The 14,331-nt window shown below is 41.0% G+C and overlaps 1 protein-coding gene across 4 annotated transcripts in view; it reads left to right on the top strand.

Annotated features, from left to right (window-relative positions):
• The window catches only part of LOC125464136 (rasGAP-activating-like protein 1), a 250,170-nt gene that overhangs the window by 100,478 nt on the left and 135,361 nt on the right, over positions 1–14,331 (top strand). For all 4 annotated transcript variants that reach the window (XM_048556259.2, XM_048556258.2, XM_059655017.1 and 1 more), the window contains one exon: positions 754–894. In XM_048556259.2, coding sequence (XP_048412216.1) covers positions 754–894 — 141 coding nt within the window. The remainder of the gene's footprint in view (positions 1–753; positions 895–14,331) is intronic.

Genomic DNA, 14,331 nt, shown 5'->3' with positions numbered 1-14,331 from the left:
GGCAATGTGCATGTTAATTGTTAAGTGAAATGAGTTTGAAAGGGATTCAGAGACTGGTCTCTGTGTAGACTGGCATTCGTCCAGTTCAATAACTTTACACAACACTGGAGGGACTCATAATGGAGCTGTCTCTATCAGCCTGTCCACATGGCATTGTATTTGTAATATGTGCTGATATCCAGATGCATTATACTCCAACTGTAACATGCTCTGTAATTACTCATTGACTGTGATGACCTGGTCAGGTGTAATGGAAAGGGCTATATAGTCTGTGACCAGGGGTCCTAGCCAAATGTGGACCCCTTGGTAAAATTTACCATAACGCATAAAAGCTGTACATAACTGCTGGATAGGATTGATTTAAGTGTATATTTCTGTCACTTCTGACTTTAGTGTCTGGTAGACATTTTATTTTTTTAGCTAGTTTTTTGTAGCACTTCTGATATATATGCATGGTCTCCAAGGAAATTTAAGCATACAGTACAAATCAAGCATATTACTTTGGACATGGAAACACGCACAGATCAGACAGAATAAGGAGGGCAGGTATTGTTCTCTAAAGGACATTTGTGAAGCCATCCATTAGCTTCATTGTGACCATTATGTTTTTTATGTTTACGTTCTTTACTCACTCTTTCATAAGATTAAACCTATTATAATAATACAACTTCTGCATAAACTATACATCATTTTCTTTCGATAATTCATTTCTAATATCTATTCTAAGTTTTGATAACTCTTTGTATATACTAGACTATAAAGAAGACTCGTTTTCCTCACTGGAATGAAGTGTTTGAGTTTGAACTGGAGGATGACTTGCCAACAGAAGGAATGATGTTCACTGTGGAAGTCTGGGACTGGGACATGGTGGGAAAGAATGATTTCCTGGGAAAGGTAAGCAGCTGTTGTTTGACCTAGCAGTTACATTCACACTCTTTACATTTTCACAAAGTGATGTTGGTTGAATATTTAATGAAGAATGGGTAGTGGCTGCCATTGAAACCTTGTACTTCTAAATCAAACAAACTGAGGGACTGTTGTGATGCAGTTGTGGTGTTGCCCACCACTGGGCCGAGAAACCTAGGTTCAAGTCCCATCTGCTCCACTAGTGTGCAATTACATCTTTCAACAGTTGATTAGGAAAAATAGGTTACAATTTTTAAAGAACAAAGCAGAAAAGTGATCAGGCCACAAGTGTGATGTGTTTAGCTGCGTCCACAAATTTTATAAACGTGTTACAATGTCAGTCTCTGAGAGTTGCTTTCACATGGCTTAAGCATTGCAATATTTCAGCACTATCCTTGTATAAAGCATTTCTGCCATGACTAATAGGGTAGCACACATGTATCTGAGTCACAGCACTCTTGGTGCAAATCCCACTCCATGGCCTAAACACAAAACTCAAAGCTCAGCGCAGAACTGAGGAAGCACTACGCTGACAGAGGGGCTATCTGTGCTTTTAAATAGAAGCCTTATCTTTTGGCTTGGGTGAAAGTTAAAGATCCCTTTCATATTTTGTTTTTAGAAGAGCAAGGGAGTTATCCCGGTTGTTCTGATCAATATTTCCCATCAATCAACTTTGCAAAAAAAATGATGGTTAATATCACGTTGATGTTGTGGGGATTTGCTGCGTGTAAATTAGCTGCTGACTTTCCTACGTTAACAGTCGCTTCACTTCAAAATCTACTTTATTGGCCGCAAGTACTTTGAGATGGCTAGTGGCCACGAAGACAACTTTAAAAAAATGCAAGTCTTTCTTTATTTTCCCATTGACGTCAGTATTAATCTGGATATTTGCTTCTGCTGAAGGGAGGTATACTCTTCAGTCCAACAATATGTTACAATTCATGTCACTGCTGCAATATGTTGCTTTTGCCTCTCATAGTTGTGGTAACAGACTGCCAACTTGACACTGGTTAGAGGGGAAATTTCAGCTCATAGTCCATTACTCCCCAGTCTGGATGTTGACACAACATAACAATAAGTAGCTAAGAATAGATTAAAGGTAACAAAGTGTGGAGCTGGATGAACACAGCAGGCCAAGCAGCACCTTAGGAGCACAAAAGCTGAGGTTTCGGGCCTAGACCCTTCATTAGAAAAGGGGTATGGGAGTTCACAATAAACAACTGCACCTCCCAGTCGTGAACCATTTTAACTCCCCCTCCCATTCCTTAGACGACATGTCCATCCTGGGCCTCCTGCGGTGCCACAATGGTGCCACCCGAAGGTTGCAGGAACAGCAACTCATATTCCATTTGGGAACCCTGCAGCCCAATGGTATCAATGTGGATTTCACCAGCTTCAAAATCTCCCCTCCCCCCACTGCATCACAAAACCAGCCCAGCTCGTCCCCACCTCCCTAACCTGTTCTTCCTCTCACCGATTCCCTCCTTCCACCTCAAGCCGCACCTCCATTTCCTACCTACTAACCTCATCCCGCCTCCTTGACCTGTCCTTTCTCCCCGGACTGACCTAACCCCTCCCTAACCCCCCCACCTATGCTCTCCTTTCCACCTATTTTCTCCTCTATCCATCTTTGGTCCGCCTCCCCCTCTCTCCTTATTTATTGCAGAATCCACTCCCCATCCCCCTTTTCTGATGAAGGGTCTAGGCCCGAAAGGCCAGCTTTTGTGCTCCTGAGATGCTGCTGGGCCTGCTGTGTTCATCCAGCTCCACACTTTGTTATCTGGGATTCTCCAGCATCTGCAGTTCCCATTATCTAAGAATAGATTAAACATTTGTACAGAATAACAGAAGTTGTCTATTACTTAACACTTCATTGACAGGGATGCAACTGCATACCTCTTTCTGGATACTTTGAACCTGACAATTATTGCGGATATAGTCTATCAGAGAAGCTGAAATAATTTGCTGGAAAGCTGACCACTGAGCTTATGAATAAAGCATTGCCAATATTTTCCCAGCTAATTTTCTAGAGCCTTATCCTCTGCTCAATTCTTTGTGCATTTAGTCTCAGTGTTTGCGTAGAAATAAGAAAGTAACTAATTCAAACCAGTTGTACTTCTGTATTGCAGAACACTGTTTAATACAGGAAACACATTCATTGTGCTTATATCTTTCTGTCCCCCAAAAATCCTTCAAAAAACATCAATTTGACCCCATGAGAGATTGCCATTGTCTTTTTGAGGTCTGGTTGAGTTAGATGTACGCATTTGATGGTGAGTGATAAAATATACATTCCTGTTTGCAGATAGACAACAATGTCCAGTGGTTTTGGAAGAAACCAGATCTTTTAGCGTTGAGTGGTCTATTTCATCCTCCTTATAAGATTATGGGCACTAAGAGTAGAGGTAGACTCTATATCCCATACTTCTCCTGTGACTCTCAACAAAATACTGGGTATTCTATATCAATTCTACCTTTCTGCTCTTTTCCCTCATGCCTAAAAATATACTGAACTCAATCTTGACTATGGTAAGCACCACAACCAGCTAGGGAAGAGAATTCCAAAGAATCATAAGCACCACTAAGTGAAGAAGTTTCTCCTTATCTGAGTCCCAAATGGCTGACCTTTTATACTGAGATTATGACCCAGAGGTCAGCAATCCCCAGCCGGGTGAAAGTACCCTTTCAGCAATTATTCTCTCAAGCCCAATTAACAATTTTCCATGTTTCAGTGAGGTGCCCTCTTATGGTGCTGAACTCCAAGGAGAAAGGCACCTTCCACTCAATCTATCAATCTCCAGATTTGGCCTATATCATTGTGCGGTAAGTTCAATCTAGTATTGTGTAGTGAAGTGATCTGTTTTAGCTAGTGCTGTGATGTGGTTTGGGTTCTGTATCATTTCCAGTTGTTTAGGTAAAGAGTGTGAAATGGGATATCAAAACTCAACCAGCTACTTAAATCAAACCTCAGTTTCATTGCGTAAAGTAAATTTTAGAAATTGACACTGCTGATGCAGGTGGTAGCTTAGCAATTACATAAGTTGACACTAAGGAACTTGTCTGATACAGTGGTAGTGTCCCTAGTTCTGAGCCAGATGGTCCAGGTTCAAGTTCCATCTGCTCCAGAGGTGTGTTATAATATCTCTGAACAGGTCAGTTAGAAATATCTCTATAATTTGGCTGGCAGCTACACTGTGAACTGACCTAGAAAGCCACTCAGTTGTCCCATATTCAAGGTGATGACTCACCATTAGGACAACCAAGAAAAAACAACAATAAGAAATTTTAAAAATTACTCTTTTGTAACATGTGACACAATGGATGATGATCTGGCAGAGGAGCTGGGTGAATATTGCAAGATGAGGTCAATACTTTTTGCAGGGATTGATGGGGCAGTGGAAGTATCCTTCAGCTCTATAAATGCAATTTGAATCCATCTCAGATCGATGGAGTAAATTAGCAAGTGAGCAAGGAAAAGCTAGGAAACTGGGACCAGAAAATAACTCGACATTCCTGGTTCCAGAATTTTCAGATGTGATTGTGGTGTTAAGGAAGATAATGGCAGATGTGAGGAGGGTGGTTACATGTTTGATTGTAATGATGTGTTTGGTTGGGGATGTGATTTCAGCTGTAGATGTAAATACATCATAAGTACTTCATGATTCACAAAGGAAAGTTCGCTCTTTGTTGGGGCAGAGCTGAATTAGCATCTCATTATTATGTCATCCCACCTCATTGATATGCAGTTTCCCATTTTTCCCAACTGCTGCGGAGAAACTGGGTGCTGACAATTCCCAATGCGAAAGGCAGAGCGGTAAAACCAGTGACTCCAGTTCTCGACTTGCTCCTTTGGATCTCCGTCAGTCACCAACATCTCAGGGCATGCTGTACTGGCAGAAACATACACAACATTCCCCTGCCCCATCCGTACCACTCACTTCACCTACCAGGACCTCCACATCCCTGTCTACAAAGAAAGATGACAATTTCTGTCTGCCCCAACACATTTGGGGCAATTGTTGGGAATTGTGTGGGGCAGCAACAGAGCTCCAGCATTTAACCAGGTACACAGCCGGGCTTTAAAGATGGCACTTGCACCAGAAATCTTCTTGAGGTGCCAGCTGTGACCAGTATTTCCATGAATGGGAAAATACAAGCAGGGCACCATCACAGCATTGAAAGTAGGTGATGGGGCGAGCTCAGGAAGATAACATGAGAGAATTCGTAAGATGTTGCAGAGAGAAATGCCCCGCGAAACTCAGAAAATTTGACATTTAGTCAATTTCTGATAAAATTTAGCCCAAAGAATTGTAACTGAGGATTCCACTGGGAAGTAGTTGGGCAAAAAGCTCTTGGAGTAGTATGCTCCCAGATTCCAGTAAGTGGCTTAGAAGGTTTGAATATCTGGCTGGGAGGAGAATACTCCAAGGTGAGAGCTCTAAGGTAGAATCTTTCACTTAGACAATGAATACAGGCTCCCTTCTACATAAGGCATATGTGTAAGAGCTGCAAAGGTTTTCCTAATCACAAGCTAGACTTTACTAGAGAAGGTGTGGCAGATCTTTTGGTACAAAGTCCAATAACACACTGTAAACCAGGAGCTGTTTTATCTGGAGAATTTATTGCAAGAGTCGCAACATAAGAGATACATACATACTTTTAATGATAATTAAGACACCATTTATTTGAAGACTCAGGTTATTCAGAAATAAATTAGAATAATGAACAGGAAAGATAAATCCCTAGACTGTCAGGTAATACTCAATCTCTTGCTGAAAAGATTAACTGCTTGTTACATTGTCAAAAAAATAGAAAAATTACTTGCAGCAATTGCAAAAGATCAATGTGATGGAAAAGATCTTTCTTATAAATAAAGTGTTTTGATAACTGTCTCTGTGGCATGGTTGGGATTTACAAACAGAAAAACACTCTAGCAGGCAAAAGATCAATTGGATTGCTTAAAAATCAAATTCCAACATGTGTTCTAAATTTGTAACCTTTAAAATCACCTCGTTCTGTGGCCAGTAATGTTCAGCCTTTGATCTCCAAAGAAAGGTATCCTCTGAGATATTGCTTGGCGAGGGACCCTTTTTGTCCTGCATCACCGCTTCCTGCCAAAGCTTCATGCAGCAAAGAATAGATTAAAGCATACTCCAGATGCAGCAGACCATTATTTTAAATTACAGCTCCACAATAGCTGCTCGGGAGAGGAGTCTGTACACCCACATGTACCGCATCCTGTAAAGCTAATCATCTCTACTGAAGCTCAGAATTTTCACCCATCTCTGTGTCAGCTGTCACTTTCACAGGCCAGGTGAATGTCATTTATATAAAGATTTCCAGACTGGAGGTTTCTCTGTCAGCGTGAAAATATGAAGATATAAAAGTCTGAAAAATGTTACAAGTTCCAGGAAAAGCAAATGTATGACTTACTTGCTGAAAATATGTTTCAAAATGTAGCTCCTATTCATTCTCGTCTATTATATTCTGTTCTCACAGCAAGCAGAGGATAGATTTCACTAAACCTGTGTGTGCTTTCGGACTCTACTCCATTCTGTGGTACAGCCACCCTGAACAACACCATTTCTGCACTTACCAACCCAGGGACGTTTGAGCATTGAGTCTAACATAATTTTGGCTTGTAGCATCACTAAGTCAAAAATGATCCTAGAATATTATTGTGCTTGAATTCTGACTTACAATTACTAATGAGTTGACAAGATGATGTCCCCTTTACACTGCATGTTGAAGTTGAAGCAGTTCTGGAATAGCTTGGTGTGTGGGACCTGGCCACTTTTGATTGCAGGAGAGAATCTACCCTTTGGGGACCAGAAGCAAAGGCACTTATAAGCTCCTGCCTGTGTTGAAGCTCGATGCCGAGCTTGGTGTCAACTGAATGTGTCATGCTGGCAGCTGCAACAACTTGTCATTGTCAGCAAATCCCCTGAAGGATTGGTTTCCATTTGTCATTTCAGCAGCAGTTCATTTGTAATCATGAATTGGTCAGCAATCGTACAATCATGGAATGGTTACAGCACAGATGAAGGCTATTCAGCCTGTCATGGCTGTGCTGGCTCTCTGCAAGAGGAAATCAGCTAGTTTGACTCTCCTGCCCTTTCCCATCTGCCTACAGTTATTTTCTCTTCTGGCACTTAGCCAATTCCCTGACACCAATGGGAACAGTTTCTCCTCCTCTCTACTTTGTCTAGACCTGTCACGATTTGATCAAACTTCCACGCAACCTTCACATCTCTGAGGAACATAACCACAACTTCTCCAATGTAAATGAAATGACTCATCTATGAAACTGTTCTCATGAATCTGTTCTGCACTCTCTTTAAAACCTTCACATTTTTCCTAAAGTGTGATGCCCAGAATCAAACACAGTACTTTGGTTGAGGCTGAAACATTGTTTATGAAGGTTCCTTGTTTTTGTATTTCATTTATTAAAGACAGTGATGCTTTAAACCTTTTAACCACTTCCTTAATCTGCTTTATAACCATCAACGAATTATGCACATATACTAGCGGGTTTCTCTATTTTGTATTATTGTTCCCATTTTTAATATTGTTTTTCCTCAATCTTCTAGCAAAATGAATCACCTCACACTTTTCTACTTAAATTTCATCTGCTTCACGTGCACCTTTCCTCCAAGCCACCCATGTCCTCTTGAAGTTGACCTCTTCACTTTTCACAAGATTTCCAAGTTTTGTGCTGTTTGACAATTTGGAAAATGTGCCATGTGCACTCAATCATAGCTCATTGATGCGGACCAACAAGAACAGTAGGCCCATGCAATACCACGGTATATTTTCCTCCAATCTGAAAAACTGCCATTCAGCACAACTTTTGCTTTCCACTCTCCAGGCAACATTGATTATTGCTGCCAATGTTGTTAGTATTCTGTGGGCTTCAAAATTGCCAGACAATCATTGTTTGGAAGCCCAGGTCATATCAACTACATAAAACACATCGAACCTCTCTGTCCCTCAGCAAAAAAACCTCAATTAGGTTTGTTAAATACAATTTATTTTTATCAGATCTATGAGAGTTTTCCTTAATTAATCCTCAGTTGTCCAAATGACTGTTAGCTTTGTTGTAGCTTGCTGTTTCCAAATGTTTCCCTGCGTCAATGTTCAATTAGTTGACTTGCAGTTGCTGGGTTTCTCCTTACAACCTTTCGTGATCAAAGATATAGCATTTGCTATTTTACACCCTGCTGCACCTCCCCTGCATCTAGACAATTTGAAGGTCATGCTTAGTGTCTCTTCAATTTCTGCCCTTACTACCTGAACATCCTTGGATGAATCCCATTTGATCCTGTGCTGTGACATCCGTGATCTTCACACTAACATGGCATCATAGTATTTCAGAGTCATGCCTGCAGCCACAGAAATGCTAGTACTGTTCTCTTAGAATCTCGTAGCCTAATTTCTCACTGTCACCCACCCATCCGCTGGTACAGCCAAGCCCCAATGGTGCAGTGGACTGGACTCCGAAAGAACCATCCCTCTCATCAGTTTTTAGAATGGAATACTGGGTGGGGAGCAAGATCCATTTAAGAGACTGTAGTCCACCTTAAATGTCTGGTAGTCACCCATTTCCTTTCTGTTTATCACTCTTTAGTTCTGGGGTGGCCATCTTTGAATTTCTCTTCTGTAATGTTGCTTGGCAGTGATGCATGCTATACTCAAACTCCAAAGCCCAGATCCTGATCCCCTCCAGCTGATCACATTTCCTACACATATACTTATCCAGAACACAGGAAGCATACTGGAGTTTCCCTGTGGTGCAGGATGTGCATTTCAAGGGACTGAGGTGTCCTACCATCGCTCTATTTGTTGGATTATTAACTAAATTAGCAGAATTAAAAGTAAGACTAAAACAAAACATTTTCTGGCTTCTCACCAGTCAGCTCCTTGCAGAGTGATGACTCAATTTTATGTATTTCACCTCTCTTCCTTGCTCCCTTGCATCTTTACCTCAAAACTGTTGCTAAAAATACCAAGTACACAGAAAGTGGTCTTAAGATAAAGTCTGTCTTCCTTCTGTGCTGATGCTAAAATCACTCTGGTGTTACACTTTTGTGGATTTTTCCTGCTTTTGATTCATTCTGACTTCCTTACATCTGTTTTTCAAACTTACGGTACTATTTTGAACCCCTGCTCTGCTCTCCCCACTTAGCATCATAAAGGAGCTTTATTCTTAAACTGATGTATGGGCTTTTCTTTCAAGATGTGGCTGATGTACAAGATAAAAGCTGAAACAATTGATATTGGCAGAGGAACAAGCATAAATTCAGAAATGTGTAGCAGTAATGAATGCTGGATGATAGCAATTAAGTGTAATAAAGCTGGACTTCAGACTGAGCAGTAAGACATGTTTTATGATGTTGCAAAATGTGCCATAGTTTTTTTCACTCATATTGATTCTTCTCCATGCCATACTTAGTACGTATACTCAAATAAGGAACTAGAAACTAAACAGAGCCTGAGTTAAAGGCAGTGCATTTTAATTAGTCCGAGGTGACATATTTGAGAAACCAGGTTTTGCAATTCTCCGGTAATAGCCTTCAGACGATCATTTGGTGCAAGTAGGTTAAAGGAGGTGTAGTACACAGTACCTGTTTATAACATCTCAATGAAGCTGTTATAAAGGCGTGTTCTACTGCAGAGATGCTCCAGCCAAACACATCAGTTAAAATTGTACCTTTTTAAGGTTTAACACTGCATATTTTCTCATGCTTCATAGCACTTCCACGAATAACTTCGATGTTTGATTCCTCTATATCACAACTATAAATGCCAAATGAAAATGAATCTTATTGCAGTCAATTTGCTCTGTTGGTTTTGAATACCTGACTGTATTTGTGTGTGAATACACAAACTATTCTTAGAATAATTCAGACCCCTGCAGTCTAAATTTGTATCTGTGCACACTGTCGATCAAATGGCTTCTTTCCTGGAAGATGCTGGGAAGCAAATACCTAGTGAAATATATTGTAATTTTCTACAGTTGGAACATAAGAACATGGTAAATAGGATCTGTTCAGCCCCTTACTCTTGCTCTGCTATTCAGTAAGATCATGACTGGTCTTCTATGTCAACACCACTCTCCTGTCCTATCCCAATTTTCCTTGATAAATCTAAATCTGGCAATCAAACAATTTCTGTTTTGAACAGACTCAATGACTGAGGGTCCACAGCCCTCTGGGGCAGAAAATGGCAGGGACCTGCTGTTGTCTGACTGAAGAAATTTCTTCCCCCAATAAAAATAGCATACTACTTAGTCTGAGATTGTGTCCCCTGGCTCTAGGCCCCCTATGCAAGGGAAGGAAGCATGGGGCCCAGCCTTAATTATTGGAGCCTCAATACAATTAATGTATCTTTAATAATCAAATTCAAAAATGTAGTCATCATATATAAAAAAAATCACAATGACGAATGGAATGTTGGCCGTTCTAACTAGAGGACTAGACTATAATGAGAAAAAGTATTTGCTTGAAATGTATGCTGAGCATATCTGGAGTTCTGGACACTGCATCATAGAAAATTGGCAGCAGACTGTATCAATGCAGCTGATTAAGTTATGGGGAAGTATATAAATTAGGCTTGTATTCCTTGCAAAGAGGTGAAGGGGTAATTTAGTTGCCGTTTTAGGATGTAATTGATGGGAAAGATAGTGAGAAATAGGCTCTGCTGGGAGAAGAATTTAGGACAAAGGGATATAATCTTAAAATCAGAGCTAAGCCATTCAGGAAGAAAATTAGGAAACACTGCTTCACCTTAACAATAAAGGAAGTGTGGAGCTTTCTCCCACAAAATGCAATATATATAGTTCAATTTATTATATTAAATTTTGGATGGGTAAACTTTTATTCCTCTTGTAATTGTATAAATGATATGATAGAACAGAGAACATAGAACAATACAGCACAGTACAGGCCCTTCAACCCTCAATGTTGCCAAACTGTGGAACCAATCTGAAGCCCATCTAACCTACACCATTCCATTGTCATCCATATGTTTATCCAATGGCCATTTAAATGCCCTTAAAGTTGGCAAGTCTACTACTGTTGCAGGCAGGGCGTGCCACGCCCTTATTACTCTCTGAGCAAAGAACCTACCTCTGACATCTATCCTATATCTATCACCCCTCAATTTAAAGCTATGTCCCCTCATGCTAGCCATCACCATCTGAGGAAAAAGGCTTTCACTGTCCACCCGATCTAATCCATGGATCATTTTGTATGCCTTTATTAAGTCACTTCTTAACCTTTTACTGTCTAACGAAAACAGCCTCAAGTCCCTCAGCCTTTCCTCATAAGAGCTTCCTTCCATAACAGGCAACATCCTGGTAAATCTCCTCTGCACCCTTTCCAATGCTTCCAAATCCTTCCTATAATGCGATGACCAGAACTGTACACAATACTCCAAGTGCGGCCGCACCAGAGTTTTGTACAGCTGCAACATGACCTCAAAACTCAATCTCTCTACCCATAAAACCTAACATGCCATATGCCTTCTTAACAACCCTATCAACCTGGGTGGCAACTTTCAGGGATCTATGCACGTGGACATCAAGATCTCTCTGCTCGTCCACACTACCAAGAATCTTACCATTAGCCCAGTACTCTGTATTCCTGTTAACAATGTTCCTTGACTAACAATGCCACACCTCCCCCTCTTTTACCACCTTCCCTGATCTTACTGAAACATCCAAATCCTGGAACCTGCAACAACCATTCCTGTCCCTGCTCTACCCATGTCTCTGAAATGGCCACAACATCGAAGCCCCAAGTACTAACCCATGCTGCAAGTCCACCCACTTTATTCTGGATGCTCCTGGCGTTGAAGTAGACACACTCCAAACCACCTTCCTGCCTGCTGGTACACTCCTGCCACCTTGAAACCTTATTCATGACCTCACTACTCTCAACCTCCTGTACACGGGAGCTACAAATCAGGTTCCCATCCCCCTGCTGAATTAGTTTAAACCCTCCCGAAGAGCATTGGCAAATATCCCCCCCCAGGATATTGGTACCCCTCTGGTTCAGGTGTAGACCATCCTGTTTTTAGAGGTCCCACCTATTCCAGAATGAGCCCCAATTATCCAGGTATCTGAATCCCTCCCTCCTGCACCATCCTTCTAGCCATGTGTTCAATTTCTCTCTCTCTCTACTCCTCACCTCGCTAGCATGTGGCATGGGTAACAAACTGGAGATAACAACTGTTTGTTCCAGCTCTCAGCTTCCACCCTAGCTCCTTGAATTTTTGATACTACAGGAGGGGGATAAAGATAGAATACAATCAGCTGTAATCTCAGTGGAGGGCCTGAATGGTCTGTACTTATTCCTATAGCTTGCATTCAGGCCTCCAATGAATCATAGAATCCTGACAGTGTGGAAACAGGTCCTTCAGCATAACAGATCCTCAGATCTTCCCATCCAGACCCATCCCCCGTAACGCACCTAATCTACACATCCCTGAACACTACGGACAACTTAACATGGCCAATCTACCTATCCTGCACATCTTTTGACTTGGAGAAAATTCACGCATACACGGGGAGAATGTGCAAGCATCCCATAGACAGTCGCCTGAGGGTAGAATCAAATTTCGGTCCCTGGGTTTGTGAAGCAACACTGCTAACCACTGAGCCACCGTGCCAGCCCAAAGCGCTTAGCATTTCTAAAGACCACTACCATGTGCACTGGACAGAGAGCATGTCTTGAGCTTTGTCACCTCATCATGCAATGCTGCAAACATTGAGGACAGCCCTACCAGACAAATAACAATATCCTAAAGGTTTTGTGGCTTCTTCTGGTCTCCTGCTGTTGTGGTAATATTAACACGTCTTAGAGATATCTGTTGAACTTATAGTTGCTGAAAAATGTCCCAACCTCTTCCCTATCTGAATATTTTAGATTTTCTTTCCTGAAATAACACACAGTAATGAAATGTCTCGACAATTGTTTTTATTTGCTTCTGTAGGGACTAAGTGGGATGATTATTTTTCTGAGCTTTGTATTGAATGAATATTTCATCCTTGTTATATTCAAAGGGGACAGTCTTTTAAGTCTTAAATTGCTTCACACTGTTCTTCAGACTAGTTTGTAGAGAAAGATGTGGTAGCCTTGTAGATCTTATTTAAAAATTACAACTGCAATCATGCACAGATAGTGCATGAACGGCACATACTTCCTTCATTGTCATAACATTTTAAAACCACTACTGCTGCTGTATATTTGTGCATATACTTTTCTGTACAATAGTGCAGAATGTGGGTGAAGCAGCCTGTGTGTTGTGGTCTGTAATTGGCTGCATTATATATCAGCAGTTCTGCTTTTTCTCAGTAGAAAGACTACCGGTTTCCATTGTCAATGCTAAAACTTGGCGAGTTGGAATGTTTTTGTCTCACCATGACTAAAACTGCAAAGCTACCTCTTTTATGGTGATTCTTGCAAGAGTAAGCCAGGCGTCCCATTTTTTTCATTTTAAGATGCACTTCATCAAGAAGCGAGAACCGTTATAAAAAATACAGCCAGACCAATTTATGTGATTGCAATTTTGGATTTCAATCTGAGAACTCTTAATGATGTAATTGGTATAATAGTGAGAATTTGCTGCTTTAGTGCCTGCTGTGAATTAACATTTTAAAATTGGTACAAAAAGGCAAGTCAAAATTACATTCAGTGAAGTATTAGAAGAATCATTTGGAAGAGGTCATACGGTATACTTGTCTTCTTAGCCAAGGCATTGTGTTTAAGAGCAGGGAGGTTATCCTGGAACTGTATAAAAGGTTGGTTAGGCCACAGGTAGAGTATTAGTTCTGGAATCCACATTATAAGAGGAATGTGATTCAATGGGAGAGGGTGCAGAAGATATTTACCAGGATATTACCTGGCTTAGAGAGTTTCAGTTATAATGAGAGATTGGACAGCCTGAAGTTGTTTTGAAGCAACTCCATAGAAGCCGGTATTCGGTTACCAAGTCACCCTTTATTTACACATGAACAGCCCTTGACTTTAGTACTGCCTCTTCAGAGTGTCAAAATCTCTTTTTATCTGTCAGCCAGGGCATCCTGATTGGACCAGATTAACAGCCCAATCGGGGGATTCATGTTCTATGAGGCGCAGCTGGCTTACCCCATTACAATTGCTACAGTTTTCCTTAGAACAGAGAGATTGACAGGGGACATAATTGAGATGTATAAAATTATGAGGGGCATACTTAAGGTGGACAAGAAGAAACTTTTGGTGGAGGGATCAATGTCTGGGGACGTAGATTTAAGGTAAGGAATGGGAGGTTTACACAGGAGATCTGAGGAAAATGATTTTTCACCCAGTAGATAATGGGAATCTGGAAGAGTGATAGGGGCAGTAACCCTCGTAATATTTAAGAAGTATTTAGATGTGCACTTGG

Source organism: Stegostoma tigrinum, chromosome 26, assembly GCF_030684315.1.
Source record: "Stegostoma tigrinum isolate sSteTig4 chromosome 26, sSteTig4.hap1, whole genome shotgun sequence".
Lineage (NCBI taxonomy): Eukaryota > Metazoa > Chordata > Chondrichthyes > Orectolobiformes > Stegostomatidae > Stegostoma > Stegostoma tigrinum.
This window is presented reverse-complemented; position numbering and strand designations above follow the sequence as displayed.